Source organism: Cygnus atratus, chromosome 1 (genome assembly GCF_013377495.2).
Source record: "Cygnus atratus isolate AKBS03 ecotype Queensland, Australia chromosome 1, CAtr_DNAZoo_HiC_assembly, whole genome shotgun sequence".
Lineage (NCBI taxonomy): Eukaryota > Metazoa > Chordata > Aves > Anseriformes > Anatidae > Cygnus > Cygnus atratus.
Genome location: NC_066362.1, coordinates 53,894,664 through 53,920,770, shown reverse-complemented (window position 1 = coordinate 53,920,770; position 26,107 = coordinate 53,894,664). Strand labels below are relative to the sequence as shown.

The following is a 26,107-nucleotide window of genomic DNA, read 5'->3' as shown; positions in this document are numbered from 1 at the left end:
AAAGCGCTTCAGAAGCACTTCGTTTATCGCGACACGCCTCCCGAGAGCCCCTATCGCCGACAGACGCGCTGAGGAAAGCGGCGGCGCCGCCGCCTACAACCCCCGGCGTGCCCCGTGCCGCCGCCCGGATGCCGCGCATGCGCGCAGCGCCTCCCGGAGCAGCGTGTGGGGCCGGCGGGGCGTCGGGCGCCCGCAGAGTGGGGACGGGCGGGCGGCAAGGGGGGGGGGTGCCGCCGCCGCTGCCGGGAGCAGGTGAGCCTGGGCGGGATGGGGGGTCCTGTCTCGGTCGGGGGGGGGGGCTCAGCTGGCCGCCCCTCAGCCTCCGGGGCTTCCCTTCCCTTCCCTACCCTTCCCTTCCCTTCCCTTCCCCCTCAGGGCTGCCGGGGCTGTCGCTCCCCCCATGCCCCCCCCTGTGATTTTCGGCCGTATCACGTTAGAAGGAAGCTGGGAAGCAGAAGTCTGAAGAAGCAAGGTGGTAAGGGTTTAAATCTGTGCAGGCAGCGCCTGGGGGCTGCTCGCTGAGCTGGTGGGGTCAGGAGAGGAGAATTTCCCTCTTTGCCTGCTTTTCTGCCTTCCTGATTTTTGGAGGGGTTTCTGCATTTAGGCAGGTACTTCTCTTCCAAACAGGTAGGCTGTGGTGCTCTTTGTGGGTTTTTTGTTTGTACGTGATGGCATAGCATCCTAATTCATGATGATTCACGATGCCTCAGTCATGGCTTAATGTGACGCTTTGGGGGGGGGGAGCGGTAGGGATAAAGTAGGAAAAGTGCCGTGAGGAAATGGAGGCTCCTTTGGTTTTAATGTACGTGAGAGAGAGGCCAAGTCTTGCTGGAGGTGAGGTGTTCAGCGGTGTTCATCAGGTGGTCGGTAGCAGGAGGCTGGAGCCCAAAAGCACTGCGAAATCCCCAGCCCAGCAGAAGGAGCAGGGCACTGCCGTGCTGTGGCAGAGGTGCTGGCTGGAATACGGGTGCTTGCTGGGTTACCTGAGGAGTTTTTCAGCTGCTGCGGAGTCTGAAGGGGTGTGCTGGAAAGGAAAAGCCACTGGAACGAAGATTTATTTCGTTACGGCTTTCCGGTTGCACATGCTGTGTGTGTGGCTTTCCCTCTGCAGAAAGGAAGGTTAGATCCCTACCCCAGAGAGTTAATGAATTAAAAAGGAGGGAAGGGTGTGACAAGAGGCATGGCATGTATTTAAAGAGGTCAAGTGGGGATTGGTTGTGTCTTGTTAATATAAAGGTGTGTTAATTCCATATTTAAAAGACTAAAATGCCAGGTACTACCTTCTTCTTTTCCTGTTTAGGATAATATTTTGGTAATCTCAGGGAGATGTCATTCGTAGTGACTCTCCCTCCAAAGGAGACTGAAGGAAATACGTGAGCAGCAACGGAGAGGAGGGAGTGTGCTGGTAAGGGGATGATAGACTAACATCAGCTAGCGAGGTGAGGGAAATACAGCACACCTGCCAGGACTGCAGTGATCCCCCAGCTTTGGGGTCTCCACTAATGTCGTTTTGGTATGCCTTCATTGCTGTGCTGTTAATCTGTTGCTTGCTTTCCTGTGAGATGGCATCTTCTGCAAATCTCAGTGTTCCAAAAGACCTTGAAGATCTTAAAGATAGGGTATACTCAAAATATTTAGCCTCTTTAAATGAATGCCTCTTGTGTGAGGTGGCTTGGTAATAGTAGGGACTACTGGTTCAGTGATCTGCATGAAATGAGCTGTGGGCCTCAGTTGCATTCTTAATGAATCAGCGTGCGTGATGCAAAGTTGTTTGCCGTGCTTGGTATTTGCCAGGCTGCTGTAACAAAGAAATCGGGGAGTTTGGCCCTGAGTGATACTGCATTTGACATTGCAACTGTTTTGGAAATGATTGGGGTGGTTGGTGCCCATCGTCCTGGCTGTTAACTGGAGACTTCTTACCAAAACACGAGAAGGGAAGAAAGCTTTGGCGGGGGGGGGGGGGGGGTAGTCCTTGCAACTTTATCTTCAGTGTCAGAGGTAAGGCGCTGGATGTGCTGGGCCGTGTGGCCCTACAGCTCCTCTAGCTGATGATCACTGCTGCTAGTTGGCGATCTGGATCACATCAGTGACCCTAATCCTATCCAAGCTCAAATCAATAGGATATAGAGACTATAGTTGTCAAGTTTTGCTGTGTATGGTGAGTGCAGTGTCCCAAATGTCCCTCGGGAGCTGGAAAGGTGTTGGCATTTCAGTATTGTATCCTCAGCAGCACAAGGACTTGTTTAAACTTCTTTCCTTGCCACCTTTCATCAGGCAGTCAAATCCTGAGACACGCAGAGCTCGCGCAGGGTAACTGGGGAGGAGTGTTTGTGTCTCACCGTGCTTGTCTGCTGTCCTGCTGCTGGCTCCAGGGAGGGAAGAGGAGGATGTTGTCTTGCCACGTTTGTTTTGGCTCTGAGGAACTCTCAGCTTTTTTTTAAACAGGATTGCAACAAGTGATACTGGTAAGAGCAATTTTGGTTCTGGCTTTTAAAAAAAAAAAAGAGTTCCTTAGGGGAAGTAAAAATATATTTGTTTATGAGATAGGGAAAAAGATAGCATATTGTCATTTGCACGATGAGAACTGTTGTCACTGCCCAGTCAGTGCAGTGTTTCTTGGCTGGGTACTACCTGATGATTCAGAGATGAGAGAAAATGTCCATAACCCGACAGCCCTTTTGTTCTGGGCAAGAATTCTTCCTGAGCTCCGGAAATAGGAAATATGGTTATTTTTGTCTTGTTTTCTTACAAATGCTAATGATTGTCATGTAGTTTGCTTTTGTTTTTCCTCTCAGTTATCCATGCATATAAATTTCTGCAGCAGCAAGATCCGCATAGTCTAACATGACATGTTAGAAAGGAGCTTTGCAAGCAGTCCTGGAATCCTGGCAGGTGTTTTGAGTGTTTAGCCTCTTCAGAAAGTTGAGTTCTGGAAAGACATGGCCCCAGAGGAGATAAATTTTGAGTGCTGTGGGAGATATTTTCCTTGAAAAGCCATTTTTTTTGGAGCCAGATGAAGTGAGACCTGCTTAGAGTCCCGCTAGGTGAGTCTGAGGTTCTTTTGCTGAGAGTATTTGTGCACGAGCAGCACAGCTACAGGGGAAGTGACCTGAATCTAGCCTTTCATGCGTGGGAATGACAAGCCCTGACAACTAAAGCTCTGCAGATCCGTCAGAGGCTGTACCAAGGCAGAGTCATTCTTCAGGCTGTTCCTCTGCCACTGGGAACAGTAGGATGAGAGCAGCTTGGGAATAAAACTTCCACCAGGGGTGAGCTCGTGGGGCTGGCTCTGGATGTGATGGAGAGCCTTGGATGATTATAGAAAAAACAGATTAATAGCTGTCAGTGATGTCTTCCAGTATTTCTTTGGTTTTGTAGAAGCCTGTGTCTCTAACAAGTGCTTGCTTTCAAACTTCTGTATAGCAAATGAAGCTGGCATGAATGAAGCTTTCACAGACATCTTAGAAACAGTTTGCAGACTTGCAGAAGTTCATGGACCAGAGGTTAGAAACACCTTCTGGAAAGTTTGGGAGGAAAATAAGTTTTTACAGAGTTCTGCCGAAGTGCCCTGGTCCTACACCATGCTTATTCGGGTGAAAGCATCCTTTAATTACACATAAATAAATTGCCTCACGGAAAGGTGTTTGGGGTCCACTTAGCCACTAATCAGAAACCTCTGGATTGTGTTTGCGTAGCAGTATTTAATGTGAAGCCACCTTTGCGGCCTCGAAGACCTTCTTGAAGACCCTTTGGGCTCTCACAAACCCGCCCTCTAGCACCTACGGGTTTCGTCCCGCCGCGTTTGAAGCGAGGAGGGTTTTGCTGTGCAGCGAGAGAGGTGGGAGCGGATGCCTCTTTGTAGTTTGTGTCCTGGCCCTTTTTTTTTTTTTTTTTTTTTTTCCATCCCCATTCAATGCAGACGTGAAAAAACAAACAAACAGCTCTCAGCTATTGTTCCAGAGCTTGGTCTGGCGTGACCTCCTCATGTGAGATGGGAGGAGCGCTCTGTATTCCCATCGCATATCCTCTCCCCACGCAAATAATGGGAATGCCAGGAAAGGGGAGACTCCTCCTCTTGTGATCCCAAGGGTCTGGGCAAACCACGTTCTCCACTGCGGTGCAGTTCATGCTCAGCAGGTGCCCAGCGCGTGCTGTGTAAGGACAGACGCCTGCTTTCCAGGGCTAAAAAGCCGGGGGCTGGGACACGAGGGCAGGAGGTGCCTGCTTCTCGTCTGTGCTTCGTCGCCTACGTAGGTAGTTGTGAAGCTGGAGTTTCCTTCTGACTGCACGCACACAGAGCAAATATTGACTCGAGGAACTAATGGCATTCGCAGCTCCAGGATGTGCCTCTACCTGGCCTGAAGGGGAAGGCTCTGGGGGAAGGGAAGGCAAAGGGGAATTACCGGGTTCGGGATTGCTGGGTTCCTGCTCCCCTTGCCTGTTGCAAGTCAGGATTTTAACTCGGAAAACAAAAGCTTTCCAAGAGTGAGGGGGCAGAAACGAACTGCCTGATCCAGTGCAGGTTTCTTCTCTGATTTCTAAGAGAGGGACAGGTCTAGATGTTAGATCAGATGCAATCTACTTGAGGTTTAAAAGCTGAGCTGGAAGAGGCTTCTAGGACTGCAACGAAGCACGTGGCCTCCTGATGCAGACTGTGGCTTTGCAATCACTTGTCTTTCCTAAAACTTTTTTGTCTTTTTTTTTTTTTTTTTTAAATACAGGAAGAATGTAGAGGGCAGTGGAAACCAGCCGGCAGTCGGGCAGTGGGATTTACTGCGTGCGGAGCGTTGCTTCATGTTCAGTGGGAAGTCGAGTTCTTTCCTGTGCTAACTTAATGTCAGAGGAAGTGATTGTGTGTGATGCTTCCCTGACAGTGGGTGAAAGTCTAGAAAGAATTATGGTGGTTCTGCTCCTTCTGGTGACGTTTGCTGGTTGCTCCCTGCATGGCTATTAGTTGTAGGGTTTGCAGCATACGAAAGCGTTGCTTTGTAAAATGCTTTTTAGCGTTCCAGCAGTGTACCTGCTGGAGGTGCACTGCTTTAGTGCTGGTTTTCTGCTGGATTTCATTTCTTTTTGGCTAAAATCATCAGAGGAAGAACGTTCGTGGGAAGGAGTTTTTGTTCCAAAATAAAGATCCTACCGAAAAGTTCCTGACAGCATCAATTCATGGCCAGCACATCCAGGTGCAACCACAGCAGGGTGAAGTGCGTCACGTGGCAAAAGAAGGCAAGCAAGTAAAACAGAGGCGGCAGGAGATTGTTATCTGGTGTTTGCAGGAAGGCAGGTAATTGAAATCTTTCATGTCGCAGCTGTGTGGAAGAGAAATTACGTCCAGAGGAGGCTTAGCACTGCCAAGTGGAAGTAAATTTCCGTGTCTCCTTTGCAAATCAATTTCTAGAGGATGCCTGCCCTGGAAAATAAACTAATTGGATGTATCCCTGCGTGCCGTGCGTTTGCAGCTCCACCAAAGGTGCGTTGCAGCTCGAGTGCTTCAAACACCCGCAGCTGACGCTGGCCGTGTGCTGCCGTTGCAGCCGCCTTTTGCAGGTACACGCACGGACACTGTGGCCGCCCTCTGGCAAGCTGGAGTCAGCGGGGTGATTTGTTCGAAGTGTGAGCTCACAAGAGTAGAACTGCGAATAGCAGGTACCGTTTGCGTTGTGACAAAGGATGTTCCCTTCAGAGGAAGAAGGAAAGGGAAGGCTGCCCGCTTTGTGACCAAAATTGCTTTGTAGGAGAGATGGAATTGTCTTTAAACAAGGGAGATGCTTCTTAATACACAAGTGGAAACGGGCTTTAATTTGGCAGAGTTCTGCAAGTTTGGGAGTTGTCATCACTGTTTTTTGCATCCAATTTTCTTTGCATCCCTTACTGTTTTGGTCGTTTTCACTAACGTCGTTAGCTGTAGCAGCTGGATGCATGCAGTTTCGCAGGTTCATGGGAGCCCCTTTTGGTAAGCGCTGTCTCTGGACCAGAAGGGTCGTTGCTCTGGGTTTGCATCCCTGTGTCAGAGGAAAGGGCTCGTGATGTCCAGCTGTCCTTCTCCTCACTTGCACGGGGCGCCGCCCGCCAGCGGCAGGGACCTTCCTCCCCGTTGCGGTGATGCTTTCCTGGAGGCCAGGCTTTCAGGAAGGTTTCCCCAGGAACCAGAGGCAGGAAAAACCTGCCCACTGAGTTCAGCGCCCTAATACCGGCGCAGATCAGGGGAGGGAGGCCGGCAGAGGAGCAACCTCTGCCAAGGCGGAGGCCGGGCTGTGTGACGTGGGCAGGGGAAGGTGTTCCTTGGGACTTGGCGCTCCTCCCCTGCTCCCGAGCACCGGGTTCATAACGCGGCGATGGGCCGCTTTCTCGTCTTCACGCCCAACCCTTTGGCCCAGCTGCTCCGTAACAGGTTGGTTCAGCAGGGGCTGAAGGCACGGGGAAGGATAGCAGCGAGCTGGGGGCCCTGCTCTGTGCTGGAGGCACTCGGCACACGTCAGGGATCGGAGCACAGGCAGTGGGAAGCGTGGCAGAAGGACCCCGGGGCTGGCACGGCTTCCTGCAGGAGGCACGGTAAAAAGGCAGGGCCGGAAACCCGTTCTGCGGCGCCTTGCCACCTGTGGGCTGTTCCTGACCTAGAGATCACGAAGTTTGCAGCAGCCTGACTGCGCTCCTCATAAAGGTCGTTGGAAATGAGGCTGACCAGGCTGAGAGCAGGAGGCAGGGCACAGGGACAGAGCAGCTGGGGTGGCAGGGCAGCGATAAGCCTGGAAAAAAAACATCAAAATGCACTCGCAGAGATGTTGGAAGGGGAGATGAGTCCCGTCAGCAGATTTACCTGCCTGCTGGGCGTGCTGTGAGCATTGCCATGTGAAATGAGGGTGCAGGTGCTCGTCTCCTAGTTCTTGTGATGTCTTTACTGGGGGAAAACTTGGTGCTAAGAGAGCAAGTGGGGCTAGGGTGATAGAAGGACAGAGAGTTTACAGAACTCACAGGTAAGCAGCTGGTCACTGTGTGGACAACATAACTTCTCAGAAACAAAAGCTGGACTTGTTTTTTTTTCTTTTTTTGCTCTAAGAGTTGTTGTTCGAAGATCAGAGTGCCTGTTCAGCCACGGCAGCCTTTCTCATGCAGAGAACTGTTTGAATCTGGGAGGAAGAAGCTTTATCTTTTGTGTTCCCAGATGCCTTTCTAGCTGCTTATCTGAGAGCGCTGTAGCAAGGCTCTTCTAGGCTGCAAGCGCTTGCTGGAGAGTTCGCTGAGATGCAAAGGCAGGAGCGGCAATGTAACCTTGTACTACTGAGCACTATAAACAACACAGACGAGGCCTTCCGGATGAATCCCTCGGGTTCCTCCTTGGAGTGGTTTGCAGCCAGAAGTAGCTTTACTGAAAAGGGGAAGCTGGAAAATCCATCCGAGGTGTGCAAACATTCTCCCAAGTTCTTTCCTAAATAAGCTCGAGTGGCTGATATATCCCGGCACTGACTTTCTCTCTTTGGTGGAGGTGGCTCTTGCCATCTCCCACACACAGAGCTATACGAATTATCTCGAAGCCTAAAATATCTGTTTCTGACTACCAAACTATTCTGTTGCTGTACTGGAAACCCCTTGTATGAATCTGCTGTGAACTGGTATCAGGTAAGTAAGGAGAGCGTGTGCTGTTGCATCGTGAGCTCTATCACCTGATGCATTTCAGAGGGGCCTGGCTCATTGCAGGGGGTTCTCCCTAGCATGTTCTCCACGTTCTGGTCCAGCTGATCACAGAAAAGCCTTGTCAGAGACTTTCCTAGCGCCCTTCAAGAGCTTATGCCACAGCCTAACACACGTCACTCCTGTTTTGTGATGATACTCCTAAAACCTGTTTCAGACTTACTGTGTCTAAAGACACCCCTCAAACCCTCTTCACCTTCTCCATGGCTGGTGAATTCAGAGAATGATCGTGTGCGCTTTTTAGTATTTATAATTAAATACAGGACTGACTATGTGATGGAAAAGGTGATGGAATTTGACTTGATTTTTGGCATGCTTTCAATCAGCAATGCCGGTGGTGTCACACAGAATTTGGTAGATGATGCCATGCTCTTTGTAGCTGATAGGTGTGAAATCAAGAGGGAATTCCAGTCTCTGAAGGTTAATTTTCCTGTGGGGAGCTTAAATACTAAGGGATTTAATTTTCCTGTGGGGAGTTTGTGCGTGAGGGGTCTGTCTGTCCCTCGCTGAGCTCTCAGATACGTATTGATAAGATGCCCTCGTAATCAATTCTTCTTTTTCTGTTTGTAACAGGAGAGTGACCTCTCGCCTCTGAGACCAGTGGACAGCCTCTGCCACTCAGCCTTACCTAGCACAATGTCAGGTAAGCAGATAAAAATGGACCTTCGTATTCGATTGCTTTTTCTTTCTTCATCTGCAGCTTAGTAGAACAAAGTTACCGATTCCAGTAGACGTCCTTTTCATCAACGTACTGCTCCGCGTGAAACAGAGGGAGGAAGAGTGCCCTGCTCCTTGTGACACAGCTGCCTTTTCATTCAGGGAGAACTCAATTCCTGCTTCAATTCCTGCTTCAGCTGTTGAATACAGAGGAAGGAGGAGAATGAAATGCAGTTTGCCTCCCCTGTTTTTCATAAGACTTATTTGGTTCTCTTCTCCTCCCAAGGCTTGCCCCAAAGTAGGTGGCTTGCTTATGATTGAGAGATTTTTGCTATAAAGTGGTAGTTCTGGGGCAGACGGATGGCTGAAGAATGACTGGAGTTCAGCTGTGGGCTGCTGAGTTACAAGCTTTACTTTGTACAGGCCTCCTCTAGCGTGTTCCTCTTGCAGCGGCCAACTCTCCCACCCCGTACCTTTGGCTACACCTTCCTTCCTGAGCCAGCTGGTCAATTCAGGGGATATAACCCGAAGGGAGACTTCACTTCACAGCCAAGTAAACCTTTTTGTCGGTGTGCTCAGCAGAAGGCCTGGGACATGCTTTATCTGCTTCAATTGCAAAACTCCATGTCTGCTTTTATTCCAAGGGAAGCCGAGCTGCTCAGTGGGACACCACCTGAGACTGGGAAGGTGCTTACCTTCACCACACGAGACCATGATAGGTATACTTGGGTTGCTGCAGCTTTCTACGCGTGGGCTGGCAACCTTGAAGGGAAGGCAGCAGCCTCCCAGGCCTTTGTCAGCAAAGGGAGCAGATGAGCGTCATGCTGAGGGCTCTAATTTCCCATTTTAGTGCCTGGGTGGCAGAGTGTCAGGGAACTCTGGAGTGCTGTGAGTCTGTAGGAGGTGTTTACTTCATATATATATATATATATATATTTTTTTTTTGGTAACAGCTGCTTTGGCTTGGCACTGCTTTTCCAGGAAGATGATAACATGATGCCATGGAACAATTTTGTTCCCCAAAAGTCCCTTTGTTAGAGAAGAATTCAGTTTGGCCTTCCTGCTGCTTTTGCGTGGTAATAATGGTTAAAACCTTCTGAAATTACTTGCTTTGGTGAAGTGGAAGCTGTCTCGATGTCTAGAGTGGCAGCGACAACAAACTGCTGAGTGAATCCTTTCCATGCTGGAAAAGTCTGCGACAAGTGTGCGTGTTCACGGGGAGTCCTTCCAGGTTTTCACTGCTGCGTGTTGATCTCTCTGTGTTTAGGCCACCACACTCCCTCTGCTGGGGGTCCCTTCTCGGCACTCACCCCCAGCATTTGGCCGCAGGAGATCCTGGCAAAATACACCCAGGTACGGCGTGGGGCAGGGCGGGGTACGTTCTCTGGCTCTGCGCGGAAAGAAAGGGACTCTGGTGGCTTCTGGGGGGTCTCCAAACGCCGTAGGGGAAAGGAGGGAGAGATGCACTCTTCCGCCAGTGGTTTGGTTGCGGACACTTGTTTGCTACTCGAACTTCATTTGTTCTGTGGGTGCATGCTGGCTCTCGCAAGAGGATCTTGCAGAGCATAGAGAAACTTGTGTGAATTATTGCCCTGCCGTTTTGCAACTCTTGCTCCACTGTGAAACTGTTGACACTCGAAGGGACTCTCTGTCACCATCAAGCTGCTGTGGGCGGCTTGCGCACGACAGGAAGCGCTCGCCTCGAGGCTTGCCACCAGGTGGGCAGAGCAGGAAGGAAGGAAGCAGCCCTGGAATTTTGTAACCTGCCCGCAGGGTTTGCCGAAGGTAGCTGCGCCCAGAGAAGCAGGTTGAAGCTGATTTGGGAGCTGTGCTAGAGCAGTGCTTGTGAGACCCCGTGGGATGAGCAGGCGGGCTTGTAGGAAATGGAAGCACCTGTAGGTTATCGCTCCCTACAAAAACCTTCTGGCTGTAACCTCCGGTGTACGTGCCCCAGTGCCAGCCACCAGCACAGATGAGGGAAGTTGAGATTTGGGTCCTGGAACTTAATTCCCTTTGGCCTGTAATTTGGGCTTGCTTCCTAGGTGCAAATCCCAGTTTCGCCTGCTGTCTTTCAGAGAAGAGCGCTGAAAGCAACAGGCAGGGGATGGGGCAATGCAGGGAGCTGGATTTGCAGTGTCCTGTCACCTAGTGTACGTGCTGCTGTGTCTCAGAGATGCAGACAGAGACCTCTGGAGCTGATGTGTAGGTTCCTTAGCCCATGAGGAGGGCTGTGTGCCCCTCCAGGTGGGAAGTCCTCGTCTTGATACGATGCTGTGCTCGAGCACATGTACTGCTGGAAAAGTGATTGCTGGGAAAACCTGTGCGGGTTGGAAGGCAGAGCTCCGCATCTTCCACGGAGGAGTCAAAACGGGGATAGCACGCAGCACCTCCCCAGCTGGGAATTGTGGTGGGAGGCATCAAAAACAAAAGGGCAAGGAGCGCAGTCGCTCAGAGGGCTCAGTGCGGTGGGACGGGGCGGTATCCGCTTGTATCTGTTCGCTTGTGCAGTGCTGGAGTGGTGAAAGTGTCTGTTCTCCTTCCTCACGTCCCCCAGAAAGAAGAGTCCATCGAGCAGCCCGAGTTCCACTACGACGAATTCGGTTTCCGAGTTGATAAGGAAGGTAAAGCCAGCCCCATCCCTCCCCCTTCCGACGTGGCCGGGGCGCAGCCCTGCCCGTGCTTCCGAGTGTGGCAGGGTGACTTTGCAGCTGCTCCGGGCTAGGTTTTGTCCACTTACAGGTCAGCTTTTTTCCGTGTCGCTGTTGCTGTTAAAGGCCCTGCATTACTTGTGCTGGCCTGGTGGGGTCTGGAGCAGGATATGCAGCAGAGCCGTTCCTGTCCCCTTACACCTGTGGTGTAGGTACGGGAGGGATGAAAGTTAAGGGGAAGTTGCCATTTCCGTTAGCAGCTGCGTGCTGGGGAAGGGCAGCTTTCCCAGTTCCCAGTGGGGTCTCTTTGTGCCCTCTGAGGGGAGATTTCCAGGTCTCAGGCCATACAACGTGAGGGCAGAACTTGTTTGCACGTGTGCCCTGAGGCACCTTGAGCTGTAGAGGATCCTCTCGAAGCAATGACCTGGAGGTGAGGACAAGACAGAGAGAGAGCAGTTTTCTTCAGACAGAACATTTGATGGACTTGTGCGCTATGAAGCCAGCAGAAAGATTTGGATTGCTTTGTTGGGGTCTGTTTTAGGATGAAGGATGCCTTACGTCAAACCTGTGCCGGCACTAAAGTATATTTTAGAAAGATGGCCTCAGGTTAAGGTGCCCTCTCATTGTGAATTTGCCAGTGTTCTTATTAAAGATTTTTTTGGTGATTAGATATCCCCGAAGTTAACATTTTGTGCCTCATTACTTGCATGAGCATATGGCTTTCTGCTTGTCACCTCCGAGGCTCGCTCTGCTTTTGTCAGCTTGATTTAAAGATCCTTACAAAACCCAGCAGGATGACTACTGCCAGGGTCTTGTTTAATTCCTGCCATGCTCGGCTGTAAATCAGGAGTGAATAGAGGCTAGGCCTGCCAACAGCTTCTTAGGTCTCAAGGCTTCAGTGCCTTTTGCTTACAACCAAAAAATTTGCTACGTGGAGAAGACAGTTAGAAACCACGCTTTGCCTTGCCGTGCTCTGGCTGGAAGACACGAATGTTTTTGTGTGCTTTCTTCAGATGGATGTCCGACTCCTCCCCCTGTGCGTTCCCCCTCTCACTTGTCTCCGTGTCTTTCCCTTCCCTTGCCGAGGCAGACGGTGCTGAGACAAACTCCAGCAAGCTCCTGGGGCTCCCGCTGGCAGAGGAGCCGCAGCAGAGGCTCAAGTGGCAGGCTCACCTGGAGTTCACGCACAACCACGACGTGGGCGACCTCACCTGGGACAAAATCGAGGTCACCCTGCCTCGCTCAGACAAGCTGCGCTCGCTGGTGCTGGCTGGCATCCCACACAGCATGAGGCCACAGGTGAGAGTGCTGCCTGGCTGGGCAGACCCCCCTGCCCAGAGTGGGAGGCAGAGGAACAAGACCGCTCTCTTTTGGTCAGAGGGTGCCAGGTAATGGCTCTCCGTGGCTGTGTCTCAGTGGCTCTTCCTCTCCCTGTTCAGCTGTGGATGCGCCTTTCTGGGGCCTTGCAGAAGAAGAGAAATTCCGAGATGTCGTATCGGGATATCGTGAAAAACAGCTCTAACGATGAGACCATTGCTGCAAAACAGGTGAGAGAGACTGCCTAGTGCCAACTGGGCGGCAGATGAAATTTCCCCCACCGGCATGCCTGCTGTTCTAAGCGGTAAAGCCAGGGGCTGAGTTCCGACAAGTATCGGGAGCCGCCAAGCTGCTGTCTGACTGGCTTTTTTTTGCACGTGTTAGTGAAAGCTATTAAACTGGCCCTGGGTGCTTGGACAGGGCCATCTTCTTCAGTCCTTAAGGACTTGAGAATGGGTGGAGGGAAGCAGAGTTCCCTGAGGCAAGGAGCCGTGGATAAGTACAGAGAGCAGAAGGCAATCGGGGTGCTGCCACGTGACCGTTTCCTTGTTCGTGGCTGTCTGGCAGATTGAAAAGGACTTGCTCCGCACGATGCCCAGCAACGCCTGCTTCTCCAACACGAACAGTATTGGGGTGCCACGGCTACGCAGGATCCTACGGGGACTTGCCTGGCTCTACCCCGAGATTGGATATTGCCAAGGCACCGGCATGGTGAGTTGCTTTCGTGGTGTTTTTGCAATGGGGTCATTCTGTCTGTGGCAGCTGTGCTGGACTAAGTGATTTGAGGCAGTGCTACCAGACACTGTGGCCTCCAGACTAGCTGAAGGGAAATCCATTCTGCATGGAACACTTTTTCGTAGGAGAGGTGGAGCAGAGCAACACCAAGTGTCCAAAGGTGTGGAATAATTCGGTCCGTCTGTGGGGGAGGGACAGACAGACTTCCTCTCTCTGAGGAGAAATCCCTTCCATGGGAGAGACCACAGGAATGCTGCCAGAGAGGAAGGAAGGTTCTGGTCACCTAGGCACAGGTCTGTGTGAGGAAGGGAAAGATGTTCCTCTACTCTGCAGGCTCGTCATGCAGTCTGTCTTCCTTCAAAATCCCAGGTGGCTGCCTCTCTGCTGCTCTTCCTGGAAGAAGAAGATGCCTTCTGGATGATGTGCGCTATCATTGAAGAGCTGGTTCCTGCCTCCTACTTCAGCACCACCCTGATGGGGGTGCAGACAGACCAGCGCGTCCTGCGGCAGCTCATCGTGCAGTACTTGCCCCGCCTGGACAAGCTGCTCCAGGAGCACGACATTGGTAAAAATGTGCCCGTAGCTTTTCTGGACAGGGTGGTGTGCAGGCAGAGATTGCTGTCCTTATTTTACAACGGGAGAATGGCAGAGCTGGGAGCAAACCTCCTGGCTCTGGAGGCCGTGGCCATGCATGGTCGTCTTTAAGCTGGGAGGGCAGCACTCGGAGGAGTCCATCCCCACGGGTTGGCTGAATTCCCCTGTCGTGATTCCTTTCTGTGTCTCTACTCACAGAGCTGTCCCTGATCACCTTGCACTGGTTCCTCACCTCATTCGCTAGCGTCGTCCACATCAAGCTGCTGCTGCGCATCTGGGACCTCTTCTTCTACCAGGGCTCCCTGGTGCTGTTCCAGCTCACGTTGGGCATGCTCAGCATGAAGGTAACTCCTACCCCCACTTCCTTCTTTATAGTATTTCAGGGTTTAATGGCAAATTTTAGGGGCAAGGTTTTGTATCCACTTCCTCTGTGTGGTTTGGGAATGTGTGAAGGGCAGAGGTTAGCAAGGGGAAGGTAGAGCACAGCAGGTGCTACGCAGCATGTGAGACTGAGTAGTTTCCCTTTCCTTGACCCCAGGAAGATCCCTGCTCTACCTAATTCTGGCAGAATAGCTTCTGTTTTGTTGATTTGACTTTAATTTCAATGGTGGATGTCAGATAAAGTTCTGGGAGCAGACCTCAGTGCAGTAGAGTAGTACCCAGGCTGTGCGCTGAGTGCAAAATCGCATCTAGCAGCCCCAAGAGCATAGCCGTCATGCTCACCGTTCCGTGTGGTAAAATGACTGCATCGTTGCAGGAGGATGAGCTGATCCAGTCCGAGAACTCTGCCTCAATCTTCAACACGCTGTCGGACATCCCCAGCCAGATTGAAGATGCCGACGTGCTGCTGCGGGAGGCCATGCGCGTGGCGGGCTCGCTGACAGACGTGGCGGTGGAGACCCAGCGCCGAAAACACTTGGCCTACCTCATTGCCGACCAAGGGCAGCTGCTCAACTCCAGCACCACTGTCAACAATTTGTCCAAAGTGAGCGCCCGGATTGCTCGGAACTAATCTGAGCACACAAAGTAGAGTAGGAATGGGATTAAGGCATTAGTGAGAAACTGATATGCTAAAATAACTCTGGAAGGGAGTCAGAAAACAGCAGCAGCCTTTGAGAAGCTGAAAAAGAAATACATCTGTGTTTAACCTCAGACTGCAGTCTGCAGTTGCAGATGTAGCAGCTCCGGTTTGTCAAGCCTGCGTAGAAGATATATTCTTGATGCTCATCTGTATGCTTATCAGCAGACAGTCCTGCAATTCTGAAACGTAATGGGCATCCACTTAGAAATCTAAATACAATTACGTGTGGAACTGCTTCGGGCAACAGGTAGAATTAAAACTAAAATTATTCAGTTGAATCATGGTTGATTCTTGAACTTCAATTATGCTTTCGTAATAATTGAGCTATAAATAACTTGTTGCACATGGAGCAGATCAAGCAGGAGAGCTGATTCATTGCAGTTGGAACTAGAACAATTATCTAAAATTGCTGGGTCACTTGTCTGCCCCTTCCAGCAGTTAGTGTCAGGGCCCCTTGCTCAGACCTGACCGTTGTGGAGGGTTGCTTCCTTTTCATGTACTAAATCTGCTGTAATGTCTGCACTTTTCTTCTTTTCCTCTTTTCTCTCTCCCCCTTAGATTGTGCGGCGCAGGACTCAGCGCAGGAAATCTGGCATTACCTCTCTGCTTTTCGGTAAGGACAGTCCTGTGCCTATCGCCTGGTGCGGATGGATCTAGCAGCCTAGGAGGGAGGGTGGTGAGCAACGCGGGGAAATGCTGGGAAGAGGAGAATAGGGAGCTAGAACCGAAGGACGAGAGGGAAGAAGTGCAGTTTTCTATTCGCTTGCTTTGGTCTGAGCTCAGAAAGTGAGTTTCAAATCTGTTGGTAAGTCCTTAAGTGGTGACTAACGGTGGGCTGCAGCTCAGCCCTGTGCAACATCCTCCTTGCACTGCCCAGTGCTCTAACACATTTTCTGGCAGACCACGTGCAGTCCGTGGGCCGTATGTTGTAGTCTCCTGATATTGCTCCTCTGAGCTCAGGAACATCATCTCTGAAGATGTGAGACAGGACGGGATGGTCCGGTGGGTCACCCATCAAGTTTTTTAAGTCGAAATTTCAAAATGCAGACATCACTGATGCTCCTTCCCCTTACCCGCTACAAGAGTTCGATGTCGTGAACAAACATCTTTGATTCTTAATTCTCACTGCTTATGAGCTAACCCAACTTACGTCCAGAAAGCGCGTGGCCAGGATAGGTTTTGCATAGATACAAAAATAACTTATTCTGTGGCTTTTGTAATAGCCTTTTCTATCGTAAACCTCACCGTCATCACCTTCTGTGCAACTGGCTAGCTGTCTTGAAATTGCTACATCTCACCACAGAAATTTGTTTTTCCGGGGAAAGAGAATGTACTGAGTTTACAAGGTTTAAATAATGTTCCTGTTGTGGTTGAAATGGCCTGAATAAATTTAAAGCTGAGTTTTACTGGTCTTTTCAGAGAAGAGCTTTTCTGATGGTCTCTGGGAAGCTCATATATTGTCAGAGGCTTTGCTTACACGCGCATACAGCGTTACATATAAAGGTGACAGTACAGGACTGGTGAAGCTGTAAGGTTGAGCATGCAGAAGTGAAGAAAGGCAGGAAGGTCGTTACTGCAACCTGAACTCTTCTATGTAATGCTATCATATGGTCAGTACAAACTGAATCTGTAGGGAACGTAGCTGCCACGTGCATCTTTCTTGCGTCTCAGTCTCTTCTTGGCCAAGTTTGAGCACCTTCCTTGAAGGTGATAGTGAGTATTCCCAGGCAACAAGATAAATTTGAAGGTCAGGGTTCAAAATGTATCGATGGTGGAAGATGATTGATGATCACTGAGATGACTGATGGTGGGTTTTATGTACAGTGACTGTCATGCTTTTGCCCTAATGTTATTCGTAGTAACTAAAACGTTATTTAAAACGTGTGATAGTGGTTTTACCACTGGTGGTACCTAGTCTTGGTCTGGGTGGGAGTAAGAATTTATCCAGAACCTAATTCTTCCTTAGAGAGGATGAATACGTAGAAGTAACTTGGACAGGGGCCATAAAATCACTGGAGAGCTGTTCGGAAGGGACCTCTGGAGGAGGTTGGTAGTCTGACCTCTTGTGCTTGTGCGAGATGAGGTCAGCCAGGGCTTTCTGTCGCTGAGCCTCGAGAAGTTGGATCAGATCTCTAACAAAGAAATAGAAAAAAGAAACAACGAAAGGCGGTACGTGTTGCCCTTTTCCTGTTAGATGGTCATTGCACCAAGGAGACCCAGGAGAGAGCTAGTCCTCCTCTGCACAGCTACACGGTCTTTGCAGCTCAAAATAGAGCCTCATCACACGTGGCCGATCCCGCACTCATTTCCTGTTTTGGAAACGCACACAGGTGCAGCGAGGTGAATCTGGTGGAAACCCCAGTCGCTTTCCTCTGTATTTTGTGTATTTGGAGGTGGGAGGGTGTGGAGCTTTCTTCCTCTCTCTCCTGCTTGTGATTGGGTGGGATTCATCAGGGTACAGAGGGAAGAGCACAGGATTTTGGCCAGAAGGGGCCAAATGATGAAACAAAGAGTCAGCAATCTGTGTAAACGAGGGCAGCCCACTGCTAGCGTGGCTGTGGTTGTAGTTTCTTCTTTAGTCACATTCTGTTTTAGCAGCATCAATTTTCCAGGAATCTCCCCCACTGTCTGCGTGATCACTTATCTATTTACAATCTTCCTCTCTCTCTGAATCTGCAGTGAGACTTCTTACGTGCTCTCTCTCTTACCCCGTTGCCTTAGGAGGAGGTTTTTGTCGATTTCCATTGTTTGGCCTGGGAGTTAGTCTGCGTTAGCCTATTCTAGTCCAGACGCTTCAGAAGTTCATTTTTTCTCTTATGCTCTCTGTCTAAATCTGATTCTCTTATTTAATATAGCAAATGGAAAAGAATTATAAAAATCATTTTAAATCTAATATTGTGTTTCCAGTTATGTTCTTAAAGTTTTGGACTTTTTAATTAGTATTACTTGTGATTAAAAGATGCCGTTAATCGCTTTTCAGGAAGCAGGAGCTATTCTTCATGTATGCATAGCAAAAATAGACCTATGAAAATACACTCTGAATTTAAAACAAATGATCTTTTTTTAGGAAAAGAAGCAAATGATTAATCACATACCCAATCGTTAAGGCATTCAGATGCATTAATTGCCTACAGAATCAATACCAGTAGGTGTCTTTCTGCATAAATTAATAGGAGTTTTGACAGCTTATATGGGAATTAGTGAAAGTTGGAAGGTGCTTGGATTACTTTTATTTTGTACTTACAACCATTTGCGTACACCAAGATCTTTGAACTTTGGCTGTTAGGGAGGCTGAGGTCATGAAGGATGGAAGCTTCTCTCTCATGGCTCTCACTTCTAGGCTGACACAGGAAAGTGGCCTATCTTGGTTTTCACATCTTTTTCAAGTCTCGGTGAAGGAGATGCTCTCACCCTGTATGCTGTGTAAAAATTAGTAGTAGTTTGCACAAAAGCTGTTTCAGTTTTAAGACAATTTCAGTTCAAGAAGACTTTTGCAGTGTCCCTAGTTTTGAGTCTGACCATTGTGCTGTCTGTGTGTGCTGCTTAGGCACTTCTCTGAAGCAGTACAGCAGCAGCTTGGTATGCTGACTTGCCCAGAAAGATCAAGGACAACATCCTCCCAGTCCCATATATTTGTTAGAAATAGCAGCTCCTTAAAAATTGAGACAGTTTTGTTGATACTTCTTATTTACATTATTGAGTAGATTGGCAGTAAGTACCTGCCGTAACGTAGACAGGCTTGTTTGATTTCTGATGCTAATAAAAAATAAATATCTCATGCTTGGTTTCCTTTCCTCACCTTCCCTCTGGCTGCGTGGGCTCCACCAGGGGACGACGACCTGGAGGCACTGAAAGCCAAGAACATCAAGCAGACGGAGCTGGTGGCTGACCTTCGCGAGGCCATCCTCCAGGTGGCCCGGCACTTCCAGTGCGTGGATCCCAAGAACTGCAGCATTGTGAGTGGGAGCTGCCGCGTGCTCCTGGAGCGTGTGGGCTCGAGAAGGAACTTCTGGGTGTAACGGGTGGAAGGGGAGGGTTGCTCAGCCCATCTCTGGTGGAGGAGGGCTGTGCCGGGATGTCGTCTGCTTGCTAGAAGGGTTTGGGAACAGGCGAGGGTAAGCTCTGGTAGATCAGCTGGGAGTCATCTGCTGGTTTTCATTCCTCTTTGCTCTGCATCCGTGTGCGTGCCAGGACCTGACTCCGGACTACAGCATGGAGAGCCACCAGCGGGACCACGAGAACTACGTGGCCTGCTCCCGCAACCGCCGGCGCCGCGCCAAGGCTCTGCTGGACTTTGAGCGCCACGACGACGACGAGCTGGGCTTCCGCAAGAACGACATCATTACGGTGCGTGGGCCTCCGCGAGAGGCACCGGGGCAGGACTGGGCAGACCCAGCTTGTTTGGGATGCTGCGCTGCCTCTTCTGCAGGGAAACCAGGGAGGAGATCAGCTCAGAGTACTTAGGGGTCCGAGGGAGGCAGCGGGTGGTTCTGGGGATGAGGCAGGATGTTCATGTGAGTGTTGTTTTTTGGGGCATTCTCAACACAACTACAAAGTCCCTTTCCTGGCTGCCACACAGTAGAGCCAAAGCTTGATTTGGTCCCAATTCAACACCTGACACCATGCTGTGGTAAGGCTGTAAAAGCATCCGTTTGCCTTTTAGCTGTGGGCATCCCATCTAGAATTGGGGAAAAAGGGGGTGGCATTGTGTCTGCAGTAGCTTTTTGCCATTGAAAACCCTGGACCACACGAGATTAAGGCATTGGCAAAAGAGAAGAAAGCAGTTCCTCGTTGTGCACACAGTCAGGCAGCTGTAGCCCTCCTGGCACTGCACACTCGCCTGTGGGGAGAAAGTTCTGTGTCCTGCCTCCATTCCTTGCTGCTTGCAAGTCGTCGTCTGACGCTCTTCAACCGCTGTTTCCCACTCCCTGTTTTTCAGATCATTTCCCAGAAGGACGAGCACTGTTGGGTGGGAGAGCTGAATGGGCTGAGAGGTGAGAGCGGGGCAGGTTGCGCTGGGCAGGGAGCAGGGTGGGATGCAAAGGATGGTGGTTGGGTGCAAATCATCTCTGCTGCTCGTGGGCGGTATCCTGTAATTGGCTTCCTCTTGCAGTTGCCTGAATTCTTGTGATTTTTTCAGGCTGCTTGCTTCCTTCTCTGGGGATGGACTCCATGAACTCTGATTTATTCTCAGCCTCCACTGGTATCTCATCTCCCCTGTGTAGGGTTTCTCAGTGGCTACGTTAGGCTCACCTCTTTTGTCCATTCTTTGTAGGTTGGTTTCCTGCAAAATTTGTGGAGATCTTGGATGAGAGAAGCAAAGAGGTAATTAAGAAAATAATAATAATTGAAAAGAGCTGTGTATTGCCCTCATTGGGTGTATTTGTTCACTCTCTGCTGAGCAGCTGGTGATGTGATCAAGCAGCTCATTTCCTAAGCCTGTTTGCTCAGCTTCCTGATGCTGGCCAAGCAGACGGTCAGGGCTGCGGGGAGCTGAGTGCCGTGCCTGGAGACCGGCTTTGGGAAAGCTGAGAAATCATAAGGCAGGCACGCAGCAGGATTCTGTGGGCAGTGTTTCTGCCTGCTTCCCTCTGCCTGTGCTCTCTTCCTCCTTTGAGGCTGTCCCTGTGGATCTTGCCGGTGCTTTCTGGTCACCACAGTGGATTCTCCCCCAGCAGCTGCGCCCGAGGGAGCGCTGTCTTGGTTCCTCTTGCGTCCAGCAGCGGTGAGATGCCAGCTATTTAGAGCAGATACCTCCGTATGGCCCCGAGGCTGGGGTAACTGTCAGAAGACAGATGTCATCAGCTCTAGGCAGCTTGCAGGGTAGTGGAGAAAGCCCTGTTCATCCTGTCCTCCTCGCCATTTGGGGAGTGAGGAAGGGCTCGAAGGGTGACCGGAGAACCCAAGAGATGTCCCTGTCGGCAGACATCCCACTTGCTTCCCTCTATAACAGCACGTCAGTGTGACACCTCGGAGTGACACTCCAGCTGACCAGGGAGTTCTCACCTACCCCCGTTTGTCTTGACCTTCGGCAGCTCACAGAGTCCCGAAGACCCTCCCTGCGTGCCTCTGTCCTTCCCTTAGCTCAGACAGCCTTACACCAGACTGCAGCAGTTCCCCTACGCTGCATGCTGATGGGATGGCGTTGGTGTCACTGCTCCGGCATCCTGCTGTGGCACTAGGCACAAAAGTGGCCGTGATGCCTTACATAAGATCACGAAGGGCTGAGGGAGGGGGCTGATGTGCGCCTGGGAGTGAAGGAGGTGTGTGTGGAGCAGCTGTAGGTGGGCACGCCACCTCCATGCACTGTCTCCGTGCACTGAGAGCTGGCTCTTGGTGTTCCTCAGTACTCCATTGCTGGCGACGACTCGGTCACGGAAGGGGTGACGGACTTGGTGCGAGGCACGCTTTGTCCAGCCCTCAAGTCCATATTTGAGCACGGACTGAAGAAGCCGTCGCTGCTGGGGGGCGCCTGCCACCCCTGGCTGTTCATCGAAGAGGTGAGGCGTCTCCCTTCCCTTCGTGGGGCTGCGGTGAAGGGGCTGTAGGGCGGTGTGTGCTGACTGTCCCTCTGCCTTCCTAGGCTGCAAGCAGGGAAGTGGAAAGGGACTTTGACTCCGTGTATTCTCGCCTCGTGCTCTGCAAGACTTACAGGTAAGGCCACGTTACTCACGCCAAGCAGCAGCGTCTGTGCCCTGCTCCTGCGTGCCCATCAAGCTGCTGCTGCTCTCCACCTTGGGAAGGTGCCCCAGCCTCCTAGTAGCTGGGTGCTGTGATCTTTTCAGGCTCGATGAAGACGGCAAAGTCCTCACTCCAGAGGAGCTGCTTTACCGGGTGAGTGCTGCCCCAGCCCAGCCAGTAATGTAGGGATGTTTCCTGTAGGGGCTGCTGGAGGGCAGTGCCCTTCAGGGAGGTGCTTGAGAGTCTCCCTGACCTTCCCCGACTGGGGAAAGGCAGAAAGGGGAACTGTCTGGCAACCTCAGCCCCTGTAATGCTGGTGGATGGGTGGCACTGGGTGAGGGTGGGGAGCACGCTGGGGAGCTCTGGAGAGGGCAGAATTTGGCTGTGCTGCTGACACGGCCGCTCAGCTCGGCTCAGCCTGAGGCTGAGCTGCGAGGAGGCAGTAACCACATCTTCCTGCCCTCCAGGCAGTTCAGGCTGTGAACATGACGCACGACGCCGCACACGCACAGATGGACGTGAAACTTCGTTCCCTCATCTGTGTCGGACTCAAGTGAGTCGCCCGGTCCTGTCACCCTCGGCGCCGTGGGTGCGAGGAGCTTGGGAGGGGGCACAGCAGGCTCATGAGCAGCGGTTTTTTGGATCTACCTTCGGCTGCAGGGACTTGTTTCCCTCTCACTACAGCCACTGAGTGCAACCCATAGGGGTTTAGCTGGGGTGTTCTTCTCCCAACGGGGACAAAGGCTGTGGGCTGGGGTCAAGGCTGGGGCTGAAAACAGCCTGTCCCGAAGGGACAGAGCTTCTTTCCATGGCTTCAGCTGAATAACGTGCTTCCACCCCATCGCTGCAGCGAGCAAGTGCTACATTTGTGGCTGGAGGTGCTGTGCTCAAGCCTGCAGACCGTGGAGAAGTGGTTCCATCCCTGGTCATTCCTGCGCAGTCCCGGCTGGGTGCAGATCAAGTGTGAGCTGAGGTGAGTCTGTCCCCTTGGGCCTCGCGTGGATTTCCTCCTCCCCTGCAGGAGACAGGCTTCACCGTGGCAGGTTTTGGATCCTCTCCAGTCAGCAGCAGCGCGGGCTGCCCAGACATCCTCTGCGGAGATCTCTTTCCGTGTGCTGAGGCAGCAGCGACTGTCTAGACAGCTAAATGGGATGCACCGTGCCTGCCTGATTAAGGGCAGAACCCGGCTCCCGGGGAGCTGTCGTGACAAGCCGGCAGCATCTGCCTGCCAGCAACCTCCTCCATCCTGGCCAAAAACAAGACAGCCCCGCACCTGCTCTGAGGGAGACACTCCACCTTTTCCAAACCCTCTGCCAGCAAGGAGCAGGGCCGTGTACCCCCGGCTTGGGGTGCCCTGTTCCTGTTCTGCTGCTGAACGGCTGGAAGGGTGGGGAGGACTGAGGAAGAAGAGGCCTGAGCAGCCTGGTGCCAGGGGTCCGAGCTCTGCACCCCAGTCCTCAGGGCAGGGCTGAGGCCGTGTCCCCAGCCCCTGCTCGAAGCTGGGTCCAGCGAGGGAGCTCCGCGTGCCGTCCCCTTGCAGCACGGGGCTCAGGACACTGCTCTTACTCCAGGGCAAGGGAGAGAGATGGGTGCGAAAAGTGGGGTGCCGCTAGCCGCGGTCTGCTTCTGGAGAGAGCCCTGCCAGCCCCCGCTGCCAGCTGCGCGCATCCTCAGCCGCTTGTGTCCGTGGCGTAGCAGAGCTCGGGGCTGCGCTGCTGTGCCGGGCTCTGTAGGGGTTGCACTTGAGTCACGTTTTCAAGCTTCTCTTCCAGCCTGGGACTGGCAGGATGGGAAGTCCAAGGAGGAGGCGGAAAGCAGGGATGAGTGGCTGGTGCTGCTCTGTCAGCGCCAACAAACGCGGATCCCCACCCTTGTAAGCTGGGTGTTTTTCTAGGGCAGGCTGGTGCAATTGTGCGCCTCGGGGCAGCAGTTGCGGGCACGGGCTGGGAGTGTGCTCTGGGTGTGTGCCCGGGTGCGTGCGTTACCGCCCTCCTCTCCTTCCATTTCAGAGTCCTCTGCAAATTCGCCTTCAGCCTGTCTCAGGACTGGGAGCTGCCGATAAAGAGGGAGGTGAGTGGGCAGCATCTCCTTCCCTCCTTCCGCTGGGGGCTGCGCTCACCGCCTCCTCTCCCAGCCCGGATCTCTGTCCTGTCCCCAGGCAGGGTCGGAGGCTGCGGATGGAGCTGTTTTCCCTGCCAGGCCCGGCCCCGTGGCTGGGGCAGGGGGAAGTGGCGGGCCCCTCCCTTCCCCGGTGCTCTCCAAACCGCAGGGCCTCTCCCTGCCTCGCCTCGGCGGCGTGGAGGTGGGCAGTGCAGGAGGCCGCGCTGCCTGGCTGCTGGGGACCTCGGCGTGCCTGCGTTTCGCCTGCAGATGCTTCCCCCTCGCTTTTCGGGGCGCGGCGCGCTGACCCGGGTCTCTGTCCCCCTGCAGGAGAAGGAGAAGAAGCCGCTGAAGGAAGGGGTGCAGGACATGCTTGTGAAGCACCATCTCTTCAGCTGGGACATAGACGGGTGACCCACACCCCGCCCCGGCCCGGGGAACCTTCTCAACGGCACACGCTCCTCTCCCCCACCCCCGTCATCTCACACCCCCTCCCCTCCCCACGCTTGTACCTGTGACAAAATCCCCCTCGGGGGGCTGCCGGCACACCGGGCACCGACGGCAGCAGTGCCACAAGGCCGAGCTGCAGACCCGAGGGCGGCGATGGTCAAGGTTGATGCTGCACAGCGACAAGTGTGCTCCGGCCAGAAAAACCAACGTCCCCCCCGGCCTTCCCTGTCTCTGCAACCCCCGTTTCCCTGCCTCCCCCCAGCGCAGGGGGTGAGCGGCGGGGCCCTGCAGGCCAGCAGCTGCGCGTGCTTCGAGCGCTGCTGTCGCTGCGGGGAAGGGGCAGCCCTCGTGGGGTGGCTTCGGGCTGCGGAAGCCGGTGCCGTGGGCAGGAGGCACCGCGGACGCGGGGGGGGAATCGGGCTGTGGGAGCAGGGCCGGCGCGGCTGCTCCTGGCCAGCCGGGGGCTCGCCTCCATCGGGGAGAGGGGAGGCGAAGCCCGAAGCACTTGGACGAGTTCCCCTGACCTGGAGCCGGGGCAGGGAAGGGGAACCGGCATCGGCCTCGTCCCAGTGCTCTGGCGGGTGGGGTGCTGAGAAGCGCTGCCCGACTGCACCAGCCTGGTACCGCCGAACAGCCTTAGGGGATGGGCCTTGTCTCCTCTGCGAGCAGAGAAAAACCAACACTCCCCTAAAAAACAAAAACGAGTGTTTCATGCTGTCATTTTAGTCTCTAGGTGATTTTTACTGTTAACCAAAAAGCTGTAAATTATCTCCAGGACCGTGTGTATATTTTGGCACTGTTGTAGCTCAGGATGGGGTTCAGGTCGGAGCTGGCTCAGGGAGACTAACTCGTCCTCCTGGCCCTGCGGTGGCGGCAGGGACAGGTCGGGAGTGGAGAATTGCTGCTTTGTGGTGGTGGCTCTGGATATGGAGTCTGTGACTTTCTACTGAAAGCGCTTGTCTGTGAGCACAAACTACTCGTGAAATGACACTAGATTCTTACTTTCCTTTATTCCGTGGGTTTGTAAATAAACTGCATCTTGGGAGAGCGCTGGGCTGCGCCTTTGTTTTTCCACAGGGCCGGGACTGGATTTAATTCCTAATGTCTTCATTTGGGAACTGTGACCTGGTTCTGCACTGACGCCTTCCGGCTTCGAGCTGGGGGTCTGCTCAGCTGTATGGGCACCCTGGGGGCTCCTCACACCAGCGGCTGAGGCAGGAGCTGTTGTGCTGCCAGCACTGCCCAAGTGCAGCCCCACAGCAGAGCCCCAGGAGCCCCTGAAAAGCTGGAAGTACTCGAAACCAAAGGGGTATAGGGACGGTGCAGGGCAGGGGCCCTCAGCAAAGGGAGAGGGGCTGACAGAAACTAGGGCTGGTGGTGGCCAGCAGCAGTGTCTGCAGGTGACTGGGCTTCTCCAAGTGAAGCAGGCAGGTCCCCCACCCGTAGCTGGAAGAGGGAGAGTGGCCCCAGGCCCTCCCAGCAGCAAAGCACAGCAGAGACGTCTTTGAGCACGTGGCTGTTTGGAATTTTTTTAATAAAATGGATTTTTCTTTTTCAAATATTTGTAACTGAAAAAATAATTCAATTTAAAGATCCATTCTCTCCCCCGTTAACTTGTCACTCTTATCCTTTTCCAGTTGAATACTCGCTCTGGATCCGATGCCCCAGCACCGTCCCTCTCAGGCGGTGCTGCCCACCCCGCGCCGTTTGCTGCATAGTGGAAGGGAGAGTGCGTGCTAGTCAAATACACATTACAAACAAGTAGTGGTTACAGCAGAAAGATTCAGGATTACATTCAAGGTAGAGGCAGAACATCAGACTTTTTTTTTTTCTTTTCCCAGTGGGTGCAAAACTGTACTTCCAGGGGAATACCTCTTCCAACAAAGAACTATTGAACTATTATTCAAACAAATAATAGTAAGAAAGCAGAGAACTGGGCTAGCCTGCTCTGGGCACGTCTCAGGGAAAAGACCTCTCTGTGATTTCCTGGGACAAGACACCGTCTTCCCCCTGCCCCTGGCCACGAGGTTTTTGTTTGCTCTCCTGGCAGAAGCCCTTTGTGCAGAGGGGCTCTGGCAGGTTCACGGGTTTCCTCAGCCAATTTCAAGTACATTGGGCAAATTATTCAATTCCTACAGGTTTCACGAGTCAAGGT

At 52.4% G+C, this 26,107-nt stretch overlaps 1 protein-coding gene across 1 annotated transcript; it reads left to right on the top strand.

Moving 5' to 3' along the window:
• The first annotated feature begins 149 nt into the window (after positions 1-149).
• SGSM3 (small G protein signaling modulator 3) lies at positions 150-24,997 on the top strand. Its single transcript, XM_035551689.2, has 22 exons — positions 150-252; positions 8,263-8,332; positions 9,614-9,699; positions 10,901-10,967; positions 12,085-12,293; positions 12,434-12,541; positions 12,879-13,022; positions 13,416-13,611; positions 13,839-13,984; positions 14,398-14,625; positions 15,280-15,334; positions 18,550-18,677; positions 18,913-19,068; positions 19,661-19,715; positions 19,997-20,046; positions 21,069-21,221; positions 21,305-21,375; positions 21,507-21,555; positions 21,870-21,955; positions 22,253-22,375; positions 23,412-23,472; positions 23,833-24,997. The coding sequence occupies exons 2-22, from the start codon at positions 8,326-8,328 to the stop codon at positions 23,914-23,916; spliced, it is 2,262 nt and encodes a 753-aa protein (XP_035407582.1). The 5' UTR covers positions 150-252; positions 8,263-8,325; the 3' UTR covers positions 23,917-24,997.
• The last annotated feature ends 1,110 nt before the right edge of the window (positions 24,998-26,107 follow it).